Source organism: Drosophila tropicalis, unplaced genomic scaffold, assembly GCF_018151085.1.
Source record: "Drosophila tropicalis isolate 14030-0801.00 unplaced genomic scaffold, ASM1815108v1 contig_697, whole genome shotgun sequence".
Classification (NCBI taxonomy): Eukaryota; Metazoa; Arthropoda; class Insecta; order Diptera; family Drosophilidae; genus Drosophila; species Drosophila tropicalis.
The window spans coordinates 629,273-648,777 of record NW_027173179.1 but is presented as its reverse complement, the minus strand read 5'-3'; the positions used below and the strand labels follow the sequence as shown (position 1 = coordinate 648,777).

At 37.4% G+C, this 19,505-nt stretch overlaps 1 protein-coding gene across 1 annotated transcript in view; it reads right to left on the bottom strand.

Annotated features, from left to right (window-relative positions):
* Nucleotides 1-11,768, bottom strand: part of LOC137579542 (phospholipid-transporting ATPase ABCA3) — a 100,673-nt gene extending 88,905 nt beyond the window's left edge. The window contains 3 exon segments of the mRNA XM_068293328.1: nt 10,697-10,840; nt 10,895-11,521; nt 11,523-11,768. Of these exon segments, the coding sequence (XP_068149429.1) occupies nt 10,697-10,840; nt 10,895-11,521; nt 11,523-11,768 (1,017 nt within the window).
* Nucleotides 11,769-19,505: the final 7,737 nt, after the last annotated feature.

Below are 19,505 nucleotides of genomic sequence, written 5' to 3'. Positions count from 1 at the left end.
GTTGAAAATGCGGTTTTTTTCGATTGATTTAGGGTCCATTTGGATTTGATGGAATCCCTTGGTAAGGTCAATGGTTGTAAAATATTGACATTTTCCAAGTTTGTCTAATATTTCATCCATTACTGGTATTGGGAACTTGTCATCGACAGTAATCTCACTTAGAGTACGATAGTCGATTACTAGGCGGAACTTTTGTTCCTTGGATGCGTCCTCTTTTTTAGGTACGATCCAGATTGGTGAACAATAGGGCGATTTCGATTTCCGAATGATTCCCTGTTCTATCATTTCATTAATTTGTTTAATGACTTCTTCGTCAAAGATTTGTGGGTATTTGTATGGGTGTTTGTAAATTGGGTCTTCGTGTTTAGTTCTGATGTTGTGTTTTATTGTACTGGTAAAGGTCAAATTTTCACCTTTCCTATACTGGATATCGCTAAATTCATGCAATATTTTCTTTAACATTTCTATTTCTTCTGAATTTAAATGATCAAATCTAAATTCGTTTCTTTCCTTCATACCGTTATTTATTTCATGTGCGAATGCTTCATATTCGAACTCTGGGGGAGGATAAGGTATTGATTCTTCTTTTTCTTCTTTATTGGTGTATTTAAAATAGAATTTGTGATTTGATAATGTTACACTATTTTCTTCGTAATTAATAACGGCCTGACATGCTTTGAGATATTTTCTACCTAACAGTATGTCATATGTTGATGAAAATTTATGGCAATAAAATTTTTGATGGTTGGGGCAAAGTTTGCTTGGTGCAAAGGATACGCTTTTGCTAAGCTCAATTATTCCTTTTATTGTTTGAACATTTAAATTTTCTGATGTTTCTGGAAAATTGAAATAATTTTCGTTGATAATATTTATTGAAGAGCCTGTATCTATAACGCACTTTAAAGGAATGTTATTGATTTTTAGTTGGACATAGGGATTTGATCGGAGGTATTCGGTTGATCTATTTGATCCAACTGTTCTGTCTGAGCTATCTGATGCGAGGCTGATTGATGAAAATTTTCGGACCATTCCATTTTACTCTGACCACTGGTACTCTCTCTTTGCCTTTTAGTGGGTTGATTTACCACAGGGTTTCGATTCTGAAGTTGATTCTGAATCTGATAATTAAGGGGATGTTCTTGTCTGCCCTGATTAAGATTTTGTTGAAATTCTTCTCGAAGCTGTTGGTGATTTCGCGAATCGGTATGATTTGAATTATTGTATTGGTGGTTTTGCTTATAATAGTTATGCCCTGAATTGTTTTGGTTTGATTTGAAATTCGAATTTCCTGAATTACTTTGATTATTAGTTTGGGGTTTCTCTGTGGAGCTGTTTTCATATTGACCCTCTCTCTGGGCTACTTGTTTCAAATTAGACACTGTTGAAATATCAAACTTCGCTAATGTCATTTAAAGCTTGTCTGGTAATCTTTTAATAATGACTTCTTTGACTGTGTTGTTCATGGCATTTGTGTATAAAATGGTATTGGCGGCATCGCCTTCTAATTCTAACTTATTAATTATAATAAAAGACTTATGTTCTAAATCTTCAATAAACTTACGAAGGTTTCCTCCAAAGGAAGTATGGTATAGCCGTCGTAGTAACTCTTCATAAGGCGTTTGCACCTTATATTCGCTGATGAGGGCGGCCCGCAACTCGCTCCAATTGTTGGCGTGCGCTAGTTGTGATTTCCGTTGTGCATCTCCAGTGAGCTGCATCTCTATAGTACCATACATCAAACTATGTTGACGGATGTCCCTCGTCGGGTAGAGTTGTAGAATGTAGTCAACTCTCCGTATGAACGTGCTCAGGGTCAAAGCGTTACCATCGAAATTGGGCAACTGTCTAAGCATGGTAAGTGCCTAGTTCAGATGTGTTTCTGATAGTTCCAGTGTCATCTTAGATTAGAATATATTTAGAACTTTAAGATTCGATGTTGCGCTTTTGACTGCACGAAAGGTTCTTTTGCGGATAAAACTAAACAAATTTTTTTTTTGGGCTTTGGGCTTTAGTTGCTTACAGCTCCTTTACTTGGTTTTTAGCACAAAAAGTCTTGATCACGGGCCAACCTTAGATTTGATATCTGTAGCGGTGGCTTGACACAAGTTTCGCACAATTATTTATTTAATGATAAAAAAAAAGTTTTGCTTATTACGCAACCTTAGATTCGATATCCGTAACGGTCGCTTATACATTAAGTTTTGCACGCACTAAATTATTTCGTTTGATCCTACCGACTGCGCCAGTTATAAATCCAATTCTTTTATTGGATTTTTGTTTAGTCTCGGTTGCAGTAAACATCCGCTGTTTTGTAGACTAAAGGGGGGTCAAGTTATGTGGGTGATTGGAGTGGGAAATTGAGTGGTGTGAGTGGATGGAGTGGCGGATATATTACTATATATATCGGAGTCAATACAGAGGCAAAAATGAATTTTTATATACATATGTATATATATATATATATGTATATTTGTGGTTAGGGTATTTAAAAGTCGCATATACGTTGTCGATGTGTCACGTGCTTTTAGTTTTCTTCGCAAGCAACAGTTGCATGCGAGAAAGAGATAGGGACACGCGAGTGGCCAGTAAGAATGAGAGCAGACAATTCACCGTTTGATTCGGGGCGTGTGTGTGAGCATTCTTTCGCCATTTCTCTCTCACTCTTACCCACAGCTTTGATTCAACCGTTGTTTTTTTTTTGTCATTTCTTCATTTACACTGATTTGCAAGTACAGTCGCGCGTGGAGTTTTGTGTTAGTGTTTTTTTTTATTGTGCAAAAAAAAAAAAGAGTTTTCAAAGTGCGTGTGTGTGGAAAAAAAAAAAAACAATGATGTTCGTGTGCATTGGCTCTCACATGTGTGATGCCACATCCGATCGTGTGAGCGTGTATGAGTGTCGCTGACTCTCGTGTATGTGTGCGCTCACGAACACAACCAGAGATTGGCCTGAAAGTGTCACACATTTCCTACAAGGCAGAAAATTTCTGGTTCACTCGAGACGTATATAGACATTGACATTCGTATGGGTATTTGAATGGAACGGTATGCACAAGTATATCGCCTAAGTTTAACACACACACGAGCAAAAGAAAACCATTCGTTTTTATGCAGACTTGCATGATTGTTTTTTTTTTTTTTTTTTTTTTTTTTTGAGTACAGTAACACAAAAGCAACATTTTTAAAAAACCAGAGGGCCGGGGCTAACTTCGACCGCGTCAAAGTTTGTATACCCTTGCAACTTTTTTGGTAACTCTTTCCTTACCTATTAGCCATCAATGTGGAAGAACGTTTTAACAGATTAACAGATATATTAAATTAAGAAATGTTTAATTTGAAAACAATCACGTTAAAAGTAACGAAGTTATTTACAAAAGTCACTGTTTTCGACCGATCGTTTCTATGGGAGCTATATGATATAGTCGCCCGATCTTGATTAAATTTGGCACAGTCATTAACAGATATATTAAATTAAGAAATGTTTATTTTGAAAGCAATCGCGGTAAAAGTAACGAAGTTATTTACAAAAGTCACTGTTTTCGACTGATCGTTCCCATGGGAGCTATATGATATAGTCATCCGATCTTGATCAAATTTGTCACAGTCGTTTATAGGCGTAATAAACTCTCTAATATTAGTTTCAATATAATAGTATAGAAAATAACGATGTTATTGAGAAAAGTCACTGTTCGTGACTTTGGGGTTTGTATAGGAGCTATATGATATAGTGGTCCGATCCGGCTGAATCCAAGATATACAACCCCTGCAGTATATACAAGCCTACATGCAAAATTTCAGCTCTGTAGCTCTTACGGTCTAGGAGGAGTTTGCGTTGATACAGACGGACGGACGGACGGACGGACGGACATGGCTATTTGAACTCGTCTCGACGTGCTGATCAAGAATATATATACTTTGTATGGTCGGAGATGCTTCGTTCTATGCGTTGCACACTTCTGACCAAAATTAATATACCCTTTTTGCAAGGGTATAAAAAAAAAAAATCTATATGTGTATATAACACGCACACATTCATGCCATGCTATGTGAGAAAATTGGCAGAGTCTCGGGCAGGGTTTCGACAGATTTATCAGCAGAGTCATCAACAGAGTTCTCGACAGGATTAATAGCATCTTCAACAGCATAGTTCGGAGGGAATTATAAATGAAGTCAACTGCTGAGTTACCGACAGAGCTAACGATGGAGTCATCAACAGAGCCATTGACAGAGTCACACATGGAAATCAGTTAAAAAAAATAAATAAATAATAATAATATATATACCTATATAATATGTATATTTATAACACGCACTGTCTCCGGCAGGGTTGCTACAGAATTATCAGGATTAATAATCTCATCAACAGTATACTTCGGAGAGGATTATTAATGTAGTCAGCTACTGAGTTACCGACAGAGCTACCAATGGGGTCATCAACGGAGCCATCGACAGAGTCGCATATAGGAATTAGTTTTATTAAAATTAAATATTTACAAAGAAAAAAAAGAGCTAAAGTTACCAGAAGCAGATAGAACGAGTCTAGGAGCCTCTCTCAGAGAGGCATTAGTGAGGTTGTAACCTACCTCATTACGAGTTGAACGGGACCTGGGCATGGGTAACCTAAAAATCCACCACTTTCACTCAAAGCAGCAGCAGCAGCAGCAGCAGCAGCAGTAGCAGCAGAGTGAAAGAGACGGAAGAATAAAGCGCAAGGGGCCATTTAAGTCCAAGTAAATGCACTGGAAAGGAGAGTCAGTGTTTGGAACTCAGCAAGAGAACATCGAGGGGAACAAAAAAGTGCTTCAATCCGGAAGGATAACAGTTGGACAAGGATCATCAACAGGACTACTCGTCGATGCAAGGATTTATGACAGAAGGATCAACAAGGACATAGGACAAGGATATTCACTACTAAGGGCAACTAATCTTCAAGGGTACCTCAGCACCCAAGGAGATCAATGCAAAGGACATCAGGCAATTTGGCAGCAAGGACCATTACTTTCCCAAGGATATTCTAAACATTAATCGGAATAAACGCTCGTCTTCTTTGGGCAACACCGAGGGAGATTTAATAACTTCCTCAACGAATATATTCTACATGCAAGGATTTTCCCAATCTAAATAAACAAACTCGGTCTAGTTCCCTCAACAGGCAAGATCTTTCTTATATATTCGAACCATTGCAAAGTTTTTTTTCAAAATATTTAAACCGAAAACCACCTCAAAAGTTTCCATAGCGGCGATAATTCTCGTTCACGCGTCACCGTTATTTACTTATCTTTGAACAAACATATATATTTTTATATTTTCTGACCCTTCCCCTGCAGACTTTATTAAAAATTAAATAAAATATCTGGTTAGAGATTACGACCTATTGATCAATCTTACAAAAGAAGATTAGACTAGTTCAAAAGGTGCATAGCCATGTACGGTGGATGGAGTGGTGTTAAAGCAATATGTGAAGTATGCTAGATATTCATCCCAATCGTCTTTTTAAATGGACTTATGGATATATGACCTAATGTACTCATTGAAAGTTCTATGGCTTCTTTCTACTGTTCCAAGAGTTTGATGATGGTGCGCCGTGGAGTTAATTTTGGTTATGTTAAAATTTTTGCAAAGTTCTGTTAGTATTGAATTCATATATTCTGTTCCCATGTCTGTTAGAATTGTTTTCACTGAGCCGTAAATTAAAATGAATTTTTCAAATATTGCCTTCGCAACCGCTTTTCTTTTGTTTGGTATTGGTATTGATATGAGATATTTGCTCTAATAGCAATAAATACTAAGTTGCAACAACAAAGTGCGTAATTTTTACAAAAGCCATGTCCACCAATTCGGGCCCAAGCTCTCTCGATCCCCAACAGCAACAGCTACAAGAACTAATTGTACAACAACAACGTGAGCGTCGACTCTCGGTCCAACGCAACAACGCGTACTTTTCGGTGGTGTCGCCGACCCCACTGAAATCTAACGTAAGCAATAACACCGAAAGTGCCAGCCACTCAGCAATCAAAAGCAACTTACCGTGGAGAGAGCAGTGTGCTTCTCCATCAATAACGATAACTGGGTCACCGATTGCACCGACCAGCACCGTCAGTTCGTTGACAGCAACTACTGCAGCGTCTGCCGAAGTATTGACCTGCCTCAAGCCGTCAACGACAAGTCGTCCTGAGTCAGCCACAATAGTAAACCCAACGACTTCTGTCCAAACTGGAATGGATAGATATATTAAAATAACCAAGCGGAAGCTAAGCCCGCAAAAGAAAAAAAGTGGCAACACACCGAAAATAACCAAACCAAATGAACGAGTTGCACCCCTTAGCGGGAATCGTTTTAAAATTCTTGCCGATCAGCAAGATGATCAAGCCGGCGCTGTGGATAAAGTTAAATCGGCTAGACCACCCCCCTTATACATCCGTGGAGCCAACTGCAGCGCCCTGATTTCGAAGCTAGTAGAAACAGTAGGGGCAAATAACTTTGTTGTAACCCCTCTCAATAGGGGTAACATTAAAGAAATTAAATGTCAAACCCAAACTGAGGACAATTTCCGCATCATCGAAAAGTACCTCCGTAATGCTAACATCAACTTCTATACCTACCAACTAAAAAGCAGTAAAGGGCTCCAGGTTGTGTTGAAGGAGATTGAGCCATCGGTCCCTACTCAAGAAATAGCAGACGCGTTGGTCGAAAAATGGTTTGCGGTCAAATCCGTTGTCAACATCATCAACAGGAACAAAGTCGCACAGCCGCTCTTTAAAATCGATCTCCAACCAGATGCAAAGCGGTCGAAGCAACCAATGTAGTGTTGCCGCAGCTGGTTTGGACGGTTATAGCAGTTGCTTGTAGGTGCTGTGTTTCAAATCTGTTGAGGAACGAGTGTTTTATACGGTTTTTGATTAGGATACCAGTCCCGCCATGAGCTTTTCCGTCTGGATGGTTTGTTGCATAGAAGGTATATTTTGGTATTTGAAAATTATTTTTTGATGTTAAATGTGTTTCCGAAATCAGCAAAACGTCGATTTCACTTGCTCTGGTGCGCTAGGTTGCGGATTCTGTAGATGGTGGAGTGACGGGGTCTCTTTTGCGGGCTCCGTCTGTCCAGTTCGGAGCACACTAGCGAAGGATACACTAGGACTGTATGTAGCAGGCATGTTAGATGATCTAACAGCCTTGGCGAAGAATACCTCCGGTGTAGTTTTAGAGGCGTTGACGGTTATTTTTGGTCCAGCTGGGGGTTTGCGCCCGATCAAAGGATATAAGGCTGCCATGCAAATTTTTGTCATTTAAACCGACTTCAGCAAGTTTTTTAACTCTGTTAATCACACTCTTCCTTTGTATAATTTCAACTCACTTGGCATGCCGAGCCTTTTGCTTTATTGGATTCTTCAATATCTTTCTAAACGTATACAAAAGGTCCTGTTTAAGTCCTCATTTTCTAAGACCATCCATGTGACCTCTGGAGTACCCCAGCCTAGTCATTTGGGTCCATTGCTATTCACTATTTTTATAAATGATCTTCCATTGGTAGTGAAACATTCTTGTGTGCTTATGTACGCGGATGATGTTAAGTTTTACGTCAGTTTTAAAGACATATCGTCTTCTTGCCTGCTTCAATCTGATCTTAATGATCTTCAGAGATGGTGTGAAAAGAACCCATTAAACCTCAACGGCTCTAAATGTAAAGTTATATCTTTTTATAGATGCACTCCTTACCTGGCAACTTATTATCTAAACGACACTCCCTTAGAGCGGTTAGATATTATCAATGACCATAAGTTAACTTTTAATCCTCATATTTCTGCTACAGTTAGTAGAGCTATGAATGTTCTTGGGTTTGTGAAACGATGGTCAAAAGAGTTTGACGATCCGTACACCACAATCTTCATTTTTTAATTAAAATTTTGTACCCCGTAGACATACTAGAAATTTTATTCCTCTATCCTTAAAACGCTGTATTTCTAACTATTTTCTGCATGAACCTTTTTGAGTCGTACATATGTTCTGATTACAATCTTCTGTATCCCGTAATCAGATCAGAACCCCCCTTGTGAAAACCTCTATTTTAACACACTTAGCTCTTAATTGGCTGTAGTTAATCGTCACGGTCGGTCGGGCGGGAGGTGGGTAGCTCTTTGCTTGTGCTCGCGCGAAACAGGCTATGTCCTGGTGTCGTATGGGCCGCTTGTACGTACTTCGCATTGCACACGTCAACGTGTGGACTGATCAGGAATATATATAGAATTTATATTATATGGTCGGAGATGCTTCCTTCATCCGTTGCACACTTCTGACAAAAATTAATTTACCTTTTTGAAAAGGTATAGAAAATTAAAATACCGTTTTTGCGAGGGTTTATACCCAACAATTTGAGTGAAAACATTGAAGACACTTACTATGTATATTCAGGATAATAAAATGTATGCAAATGTATCAGCCAAGAAACAAAAAATTAATAAATGCATTATTAGCATTATTACGCAATAAACAGCAAAATGCAAATACAAATATAATTAGTTGGACCCAATATTATCGTCACTTGGAACTTGCCCAAGACGAATTAAAAACCAAATTGTAACCAGACCAAAATAGTCTTAAAAAAAAAAAAAACAATATTAAAAACAGAGGGTCGGGGCTAACTTCGACCGCGTCAAAATTTGTATACCCTTGCAACTTTTTTGGTAACTCTTTCCTTACCTATTAGCTATCAATGTGGAAAAACGTTTAAAACGTTTAAAAAGGCTTTTGTTTGCGAAAGAATGGCCTACAATCATAGGAAATAACGAAGATATTAATCATAGTCACTGTTTTCCACCGATCGTTCCTGTGGGAGCTATATGATATACTCACCCGATCTTTATCAAATTCGGTACAGTCATTAACAGATATATTAAAGTATATCTGTTCGCGTTAAAAGTAACAAAGTTATTTACAAAAGTCACTGCTTTCGACCGATCGTTCCTATGGGAGCTATATAATATAGTCACCCGATCTTGATCAAATTTGGCATAATGTATGCCAAAATGTATAATAATCAGTTTCAGTCTCAGTATGGGAGCTATATGATATAATGGTCCGATCCGGCTGAATCCGAGATATACAACCCCTGCAGTATATACCAGCCTACTTGGAAAATTTCAGCTCTTACGGTCTATAGGGAGTTTGCGTTGATCCAGACGGACGGACAGGCGGACGGACGGACGGACATGGCTATATGAACTCGTCTCGTCGTGCTTATCAAGAATATATATACGTTGTATGCTCGGAGATGCATCGTTCTATGCGTTGCACACTTCTGCCCAAAATTAATATACCCTTATTGCAAGGGTATAATAATAATCAAATATACGATTTTACCATGCAGTTAAATGTTTCCATAGTAAACATTTTTTCAGATTATACTCAAAACATTTACGTAACAAACTATGTAACGAAATTTATAATAATTTGCGAAAAAAACTGCGTATAACAAAATATTAGACATCACGGTGACCACAATATTTATATATGTATAACCTTATACATAAATTTATAAATTTAGAAAAATGTCAAAACAAAAAAAGTTATTAAATAAAATTAAGTATGGAACTTTTCATAATCAAGTGACTCAGCTTTTGACGATCCCGTTTTACATGAACTCTCACCATCCTTAGGAATTACGCCTGCAACTTCGCAAGCTGTTTTCACTCTAATTTTAATTTAATTTTTCACTTTATTCACCCACTTAACTTCACCCCGTTTAGTGTAGAAAGCAGCGGATTTTAACTGCAACCGAGACTAAGTCATCTCGCCGGCATCGGTATGTCATGCACCAGGCGAAAAAAATATTTTAAATTTCGAAGACCAAATGTATGTTTATTAAATTATTTTACATGTCTCATCATCATATGCTATCTCGCTCACCCTTACAACCACACCACCGCTACTAGCCTACGGCCAACTCCGACCTTTTGGACTGCTTGGTATTTACCAATGTACGGACGGACGGAAATGTCTAAACCGTCTCGGCTGTTAATGCTGATTAATATGTGTATCTACTTAAGGGGGTGGAAAAAGCTTCCTTCTGTCTGTTACATACATTTTGTCGACTTTAATATACCATTTCAACCCGTGGGTGCATCGTATGTAAAAATTCCTATAAACAAATCTGACACCCTAAAATCTTACAAGCGTGACAAAGCTTAGAAGGCCATTGATAAAAGAATTGAATACATAACTACTACTACTACTACTACTACTACTACTACTACTACTACTACTACTACTACTACTACTACTACTACTACTACTACTACTACTACTACTACTACTACTACTACTACTACTACTACTACTACTACTACTACTACTACTACTACTACTACTACTACTACTACTACTACTACTACTACTACTACTACTACTACTACTACTACTACTACTACTACTAAGTAAATTAATTTTTAGGTAAATTAAGTTTTAACTATTTTAGACTTGAACTGAGTATAGCCAACTTATGAATAGAATCGAATTTCACTAGGAGGTAAGTTCATTAAGTTTAAAGTAGTTGTCGATCATAACGATTATCCGCTTTTCACGATATACTCGCTGATGTTTTCAATTTTTTGTTGTTTTTTCAGATATTGGTTATAAATATGGTAATAACCGGTTTCCACTGTTTTAAAATGTTTTGATATACTTATAAACGATGAAATGTTACCTTGCATACAATTATGATAGTCAGTGAACTGAAAATCATATAAACAAGTCCTTTGAAAAACCAGGATATAAAATGTATTGCATTGCCAAAATTCATGTTAATTAAAAAGCATCGCATTTGTGATTGCTTCTCCCGCACAATTTGCTAAAATTAAAAAGTTTGAAAATATGAGAAAATAAGAAAATGTGTATTACCTACCCAAACTAGTATCTGAGCAGGAAACAAGAATCCAATGATTATCAGCAGAGCTAAGCCTCGATTGATGTAGAACAAAAGTGGGTCCTGCTTAAGTCCTATTACTGGAAATCGTCGTAAAACAATATCTGGCACATGATTTCCACTGACAATTTTCAAAAATGTTTCTGAAACAGCTTTTTGTACATTGATAAAACCCTCACGCACATAGCCCACGTAACCACCACAATATGGCTGACTTAGTCTCAACAAGATCGACGATTTGGGGTCATCTTGATACAGAGTCATCCAATTAGCTCCAATAAAAGAAGCATTGAAAATACGAAGTTCGCTGGGAAATATGATAGAATAGTTTAATATCGTTGGAATATTTTCGTCTGAAGCTAAAATTCCATTCACAAATTTATAGTATACGTCAAATGATCCAGAATCAAAACAAATGCCAGCAAATAGTGACTCAACCTGTACGGCGATTTTTAAGTCATCGCAAGTTTCAAAGTTACGGGCAATCATTGGATCCAAATAATAAGTTGCTTGGTTCATTATCTCTTCAAACAAATTAAAATTATTAGGAGCCCATCCGATTATTAATTGCGGTATAAATGGACTATAGCTTCGATTAAATTCTTTTTGAGAACTTATGTCGTTCTTGCAGTGTATCTATCAACTCCGACCAGCTGCGCTCTAAATTAATTGGATCATAATTAGTATCTATTCGGTTGTCTACACTAATAAATAGACGTAGAAAAACAGCAATAAGACACAACAACATCGGCGAAAAAAGTATAAATACAAATTCCAGTGGATTGGCCCATTGCGTCTTATGGTTCTTCCAGCTAACCAAACAAAATTTGTTGAAAGCAGTTTTAATAGACATTTTGCCTTATAAATCCTTTTCCTTATATATGCAGAATATCTTATCTGCTGATCACACTATCAATCGAACTTTTAACACACGTAACAAAAACACCTTTTTTTTGATGAGTTTTTGTAAGCCTTCTTGATCGCTTGGGTAGCAACAAGATATTGATTCAAATAAAATGATAGATGACAACAACATCTCGGCTGACACTAGGAGCAAAATATCACAGAAGCTAACTTTGGCTGCCGAACTATATATATCCTTGCAGTCCTTGGCCATAATATTTTAACTTCAAATTATTTTTCTGCACCAAACTTATCCAAATATAATTTCCATTTCTTCTTCTTGTAACGTTGCGTCTGTGTGTGTGTTAATTGAACACTTCCTTCACTCACGGTATAAAAAAATAAAGTTTTTATTTAAAGCCACTTTACAATTACAGTATATTTAATGATAACTGAAAGATTCTGACTTGTGAGTGAATTCCGCGGAGCTAAAGCGAAGATACTGGATGATTAGAACTTAGGCTCAAGACTGATTTTCTATTATGTTAGACGAAGGCTTGGGTAATTGACGTCGTCTCAGGCGGCTGCGTTGGCTGAGTCCAATAGTCTCAGTGCGTGAGACCATTCATTGTTTACACAAGTGTTCAGGACCATTCTTTGTTTATTGCCGAAATTTGTGTGGAAAAGTGGGGTGCAGGCTTGTTGTTTGTCCTAGCGATTGGACTGTTACTTGGGATAGGCGATCATGGGACAAATGAGTGGTGTTAACAAATGTGTATTGCATGTGATGATGAAATAGGGTCGGCCAATGGGCATGCGGTTAATGGGCATGTGTTGACGGTTGATAGTAATTGTAACAGCAGCGCTCTCTCCATTGATGTTGATGTTCCCTTGAAATTGGTTCAGCAGCAAGGTACCGGGCATTTTTTCTGAATGGGATTTTACGTGCTGGTTGTTGATGACCTTATATTGTGGACTCCATCTTTGCAAGTAGGCTCCTACACATTTACTGTTTTCTAAATTAGTTAAATCTTCCAGTTTACAAATTGTCTTACGTCATTATGAATTTTACATTTATTTTTATTGTTTAACCCGAAGTATTTCTTATTGCATTTCATGATATTCTCATAGTCTATTTCTTCTATAAATTTTTGATATTTAATTGGTAATGCTAGGATTTTTTTACAAGTTTCATTAATTACTCTGGGTAGGCTAACAATATAAGGGAATGATTTACCATCTGAGGCTACGCTGACCTCGGCAAACTCTAATAGTTCTTCAATGTTTATAAATGGTAGGCTCTCTTCTTTAATCTCATTATTTCTGTATATGTGGAATGAAATCTTTTTATTTGGCCGTTGCTAGATAAAGTATATGGTGGAGTAGTGTGGACTTGTATCCCTAACTGGTTATTCAAGAGAAATTTTATTGATGCAGAATTTAAAGCCTTTTCGTTATCCATTACCACGGTTTTTGTCATGCCGAAGGCTATCAATAACTCACGTAAGGGTACTTTAAGGTGTTCCGCTGCTTTTGAGTTTACCAGTTTCACTTGCGCGTACTTAGAAAATTTGTCTATTGCGGTTAAAATGATCTTATTTTGGGTGGAATATAAATCTATATGGATTATATCGCCTGGATATGTCGGAACAGGAGTTGGTTGTATTTTTTTGATTCGGAGGGTGTCTTTGGTATTTCAAAAGTTTGCACGTTTGGCACATAGAATTTCTATGTGCTCTAAGGTATTCTTTAATTATGATATCTTGTTGTTGAATCTGATCATGGAAATCTATAGTTTGAACTTGTGTGTGCCTTGTAATTCCTAAAATGCTCCGGAAATATTTTTTGAATTTTTCCCAAGATACTTTCGGAAGTGAAAATACCATTTACTATTCTAGGATTCATTTTTATACCCATGCAGAGGGTATTATAAAATTGGTCAGTTGTTTGTAACGCACAGAAGAAGACGTTTCCGAAACCATAAAATATATATATTCCTGATCAGCATGAGAAGCTGAGTCGATGTACCCATGTCCGTCTGTCCGTCCGTCCGTCTGTGCAAATCAACTTCAAGCCGCCATCTTAAGAGCTATCGAGATGAAACTTGGTACATGAGGTAGTTAGCCCGGAGCAGATAAAGATTGAAAATTGTCAGGATCGGACCACTATAGCATATAGCTGTAGAAGAAACATTTTCATAAAAATTGGACTATTCCTGTGAAATTTACACTATGATAGTATTGGATATAAAAACTCAGATAGAAAACAAGTGACAGTCCATATAAATCGGTTTAACCGCTGCCGGCAGCGCTGCTTGCTTCCTACTACATCATCATGCACATGCATACACACACAGACGTAACGCTACATAAACTGGATGTGTATGCGTGCCGTGCTTTGCTTGGAGAATGATGGAAGAAAAAGAAAAAATTGTAGTAAAAAGAGTAATAATGTTTTGTTTGTGTATTGATAAATAAAGTTGCAGGAAAAGAAATTTCAAAAAGTAAAAATGTTATTGCCAAGGACTCCAAGGGTATAAAAACTTCGGCATAGCATTAGCTTCTTTGATATTTTAAAAATGGTTACAAGATCGTCTTCTGAATAATTACTTCTAACTATTGTATGCCTGTGGTATGTGGGGAACGGTATTTCGAAGGTGGTGGATTCGTTATCACCAGTGAGGATAATCAATTGGTTTTTCAAGACAATAATGGGAATTTTCATTGCTGGAATGACTTCATGAGCTAAACTTTCATCACTATGGACTGTAGCTGGTAGGGTTTCTAGAGAGTGCGTCTGCTAGCTCAAATGTGAGCTACCCGGTTTACTCCAGGTAACTTTTGTTGTTTTTTGGGCTGAGAGCATAAGTGAGAGTCTGGTGGTCAGTGTAAATGATCACCTTGGATTTGCCGTATACATACATATGTACATCTTTAGCTTATCCAATGCCCATACTATTGCTAGCATTTCTCTTTCATTTGTGGCATAATTTTCTTCGGCCTTGGATAACGCACGGGAAAGAAATGTAATGGGTCTACCATTCTGTTCTAGAGAAGCTCCTAATGCAAAGTTTGAGGCATCAGTGGTTAGATGGAACTCTTGCTTAAAATCGGGGTATACTAACATCACGTCATGTGACACTAATGCATTTTTTAGTTTCTCAAAGGCATCGAGTTCGGCTTCACCGAATCGGATTTCGATCTTGCTTGAGACATTCTTTTTAGCTCAGCCATGTTCTCCTCTCAATAACGCGGTCAAGGGTCTTGCTAACTTAGCAAAATCTTTGATAAATCTTCTGTTATAACTAGCTAATCCCATGAAGAACCTTAGTTATTTTAGGTTCTTTGGTATGGGGATTGGTTTTAACTCCCTTCCTTGAAATTACTACGCCGAGTAAATCAACGCTGTGTCTTAGGAATTTGCATTTATCCACTTGGACCTTCATATTTGCTTTGGACAAAGTAGAAAATACTAGAGCTAGATGTCGGAAATGCTCTTCCTCAGACTTACTGAATATTATTATATCAACAATGTAGACGTAACAAATTTTTCTAATGAGATCTCTCAAAATGTCATCCAGAGCTATTTGGAATATTGATGGGTAATTTTTTAGGCCGAATGGGAGTCTTGTGAACTCGTATTTCCCTTCATTTACATAAAATGCCGTTTATCAATATCAGATTCATTAAGGGAAAAATCTGATGAAATTCGCTCTTTAGATCGAGAACAGAGAAATACTTATTGTTGCCCAACTGCGCAACCATTTCTCCGATTTCAGAGATAGGATACTTATCCGAAACTGTAACTGCATTAAGCTGTCGCTCTTTTTAGGGACTATCCATACAGGGGTAATATAGGGCGACCGTGAGGGTCGTATTATACCATCTCGTAGTAATTCTTGCAGCTGGTCTTCTACTACTTCTCTAAGAGAAGCTGGGTACGGGTAGTGTTTGGTGTAGACGGGAGTGTCTGTTGTCGTTCGGATTTCTCCTTGGACATTAGTAGCATAGGTCAACTTTTTATTTGGGTCTGCGAAAAGCGATTCGTACTCCTCTTGGAGTGCCTTTAACCCTAGTTTCTGCTGATTGTTGAGCTCATCTGATTTGGTCGTATGGACCTGATGAGCTCGCATCTGCTTTACTTTAACAACGTGAGAGTTGGTGACAAATAGAACATCTTTAACTACATCAATGATGACGTTTAATTCTCTTAGCGTGTCATTACCTAGAATTCCATGGAACGGATTCAAATTAGGTAATGGGAAGAAAGTTATAGGTCTATTGGGTTCGTTAAATAAACCCAAATGGATATGGCTGGTGATTAGAATGCTACCACTTACGGTGTTCGCGTAAAACTTGTATTCATTCGTTTTGACATTTTTGTCTATTTCTGGTTGGACATAGTTTTTGTTCGAGTCGGTATCTATTAAGAAATTGTATGCGGTTCCGTCCTTGTCCCGGACAACAAAGTATGGCAAAGAGAAACACTTTAACCTAAAAAATTAACGGTGTCCTCAATTTGTGGCTGTTGAGGCTCCTGTGATTGTGATCTGGTTTCCTCTTTATTCTGCGGGACTAACTCTGAGTTGTCCCCTTGTGGGGTAAAATATTCTTCCTGCTGTTGATATTCACGAACCTCCGAATATGGGACTAATTCGAAAAGGTCTACTTGGCCTTGGTAAGCAGCCGGATATATCGGAGTAATGCTCTTCTTGAGAAGGTGTGGTGATATATTGTTCACCTGACATACCAGTTTCGATACGGAATTGCCTCTGTTCTTTATTGGGAAAATTTGTAGTAGACTGGTTTACTCTTTTGAGAGCAAATTGTTGTGGTAAATTAACGTTTGGATTTGGTTTTGCATTGGTTTTCGATTATAAGGTTTAGGTGGAATTGCCGGTATGTATGATTGTTAAGGTTGCAAGTTGTTTTTTGCATACTGCAGGGGTTTTGGTCCTACGGGTGGACAAGTGTCACGATAACTGATAATGTTCCTAGTCTTTTTATTATCCAACATCTCGCACAAACTGTGCAAACAATACATATATACACATGCATAAATACATACATGTAAGCACAGCAATTTTGCAATCTGCAAGTGAAAGTGTGCGACTCAGTCCCGACTTTCAATTTTTCCATCGGATTTTTATACCATACACCCATAGGGTGAAATGGTATATTTAAGTCGCCGAAATATAGGTGACAGGCAGAAGGAAGCTTCTCCGACCCTATAAAGTATATATATTCTTGATCAGTATCAATAGCCGAGTCGATCTAGCCATGTCCGTCTGTCCGTTCGACTGTCTGTCGGAGACTATAAGACAGGGGTCGGCACGCATACAATCAAAAATTAGGTTTCGCATTTGTGTGTGTGTCAACAAACACAAAGTACGAAACTTTTTCTTGCTTTACACTGAAAAAACAGTATAGCAAAAAGAAATATTTCTTGCTGAACAGCAACTGAATTGTGTGTTGCAACAAACACGAAGTCCGAAACTTTTTTTTTAATTTATTGTATTACGAGTATAACCTACTTTAAAGAAACTTGAAAGCAAGTAACGCATTGCAAATCGAATTCATATTGTCAATCAAGAGAAAACTAATTTTTCCATTTGTCAACAAACATTTTTTTAGGTGTAGTTTTGACATGTGGACCAATTTCTTTTTTTTTTTTTAATCATTTTTTTAGAGCTCTCTTAGGCTCTCTTAGGCACGTCGCGGTAGGAAATTATTTTTAAAATTCGTCAGACGTCAGATCTGCAGCGCGTCAGATTTTTTTTTTTTCTTGTAGCGCAATAAAACGATAATTTATCTACTAACTTCTACATGCCAATGTAGTTCTGAAGGTGTGTGTTGGCCTCCCCTGCACCTGGCCCGTGGTTCAAATGATGTAGAGGTCGTCGAATATATATATTTTTTTTTAAATGATATGCTTTTATTATAAATACATATGTACATACATATACATTGTACATAAATATATCATCTGTTCTTATATATGTATATTTTGTATAATAATTATGTTAACAAATTTTTTAGAATATATGTATGTATGTATATGTATGTATGTATGTATGTATGTATGTAAGTATGTATGTATGTATGTATGTATGTATGTACATACATATATGTATAACTTTATTATATGTACCCATGTATGTACATATGTATGTAACGTACATTTTTCTCATTTAGCTTTGAAAACGCATGCATGTATGTATAATATACAACCATGTAAATGCATTCATATGTATGTACATATTTATGTATGTATACATTTTCGGCAGGCAAGTGTGCATGCATTTACCTGTAAAACCTATACATATGTACATATCAGATTTAGTCTTGTAAACGTATGCATACGTATACATAACTACATATATGGAAATACGTATGTACATATGTATGAACATACATACATATGTATGTATGTATATATAAGAGTTACGCTTAAACCAGAGGGCCTGGGCTAACTTTGACCGCGTCAAAGTTTGTATACCCTTGCAACATTTTTGGTAACTCTTTCCTTACCTATAGCCATCAAAGTGGAAAAACGTTTAAGCTAAAAAGGCTAATGTTTCCGAAAAACGGCGTACAATCTTAGCATAGGAAATAACGTTATTGACAAAAGTCACTGTTTTCGAAAGATTGTTCCTATAGGAGCTATATGATATAGTCACCCGATCTTGATCAAATTTGGCATAGTCGTTTATAAGTGTAATATTTAATTTCACAACAATAGCTCTGAAAATAACGAAGTTATTAAGAAAAGTCACTGTTCGTGACTTTGTCATTTGTTTGGGAGCTATATGATATAGTGATCCGATCCGGCTGAATCCGAGATATACAAGAATACATGCAAAATTTCAGCTCTGTAGCTCTTACGGTCTAGGAGGAGTTTGCGTTGATCCAGACGGACGGACAGACGGACGGACGGACATGGCTATTTGAACTCGTCTCGTCGTGCTGATCAAGAATATATGTATATACTTTATATGGTCGGAGATGCTTCCTTCTATGCGTTGCACACTTTTGACCAACATTAATATACCCTTTTTGCAAGGGTATAAAAAGTATGTGTACACAAGGGCGTCGCCTAGTACTGGCATGGGGTGTTACCTTCACTCCCCCAATATTGTGATCAATTTAGTGAGACTTCAAATCGAAATGTATTAACAAAATTTAGCTACACTTCAGTGACCACCTAAATTCGACGAATTCCTAGAGAGCTTCGCTCTACCCAGGTGTCTCGTGACACCTCATTGCTTTTTTCTGACAAGCTCGAGTCGAATTGTTTCCGAAGTGCCATTGCCGAACCTACACGAGCATTTACAGTGAGACGACAGCGCTGCGGCAGAGCTAGCCCCTACTCCGGGGAACGGGCCGTGCCGACCACTGCTATAAGATATAAAGCGACCGAATTTGGTATGTGTACTATGTAAAGTGATCAAGTTTATTTCCGCCCCCGCAATTAAAAAAAACTACTCCAGCTAGATACACCATATTTGGTATATATAATTGCTTTGTAAATGCGCACTATTTGTATGTGTAGAGATTTTTCCACGCCCCTTTGCGCCCCCGTAATTTGAAAAAAATCGATTATCTCCCTTTAGAACTCAACTTGAAGCCTCTCTTAGATTTCCTTAAATTTGAATCTTGTTCCCGCAACCGCTCCCAAACTCCCAGCTAAGGCCCTAGCTAACGAGCTAGTATCATTGATTACAGTATTATCTTTATCTATTTATTTG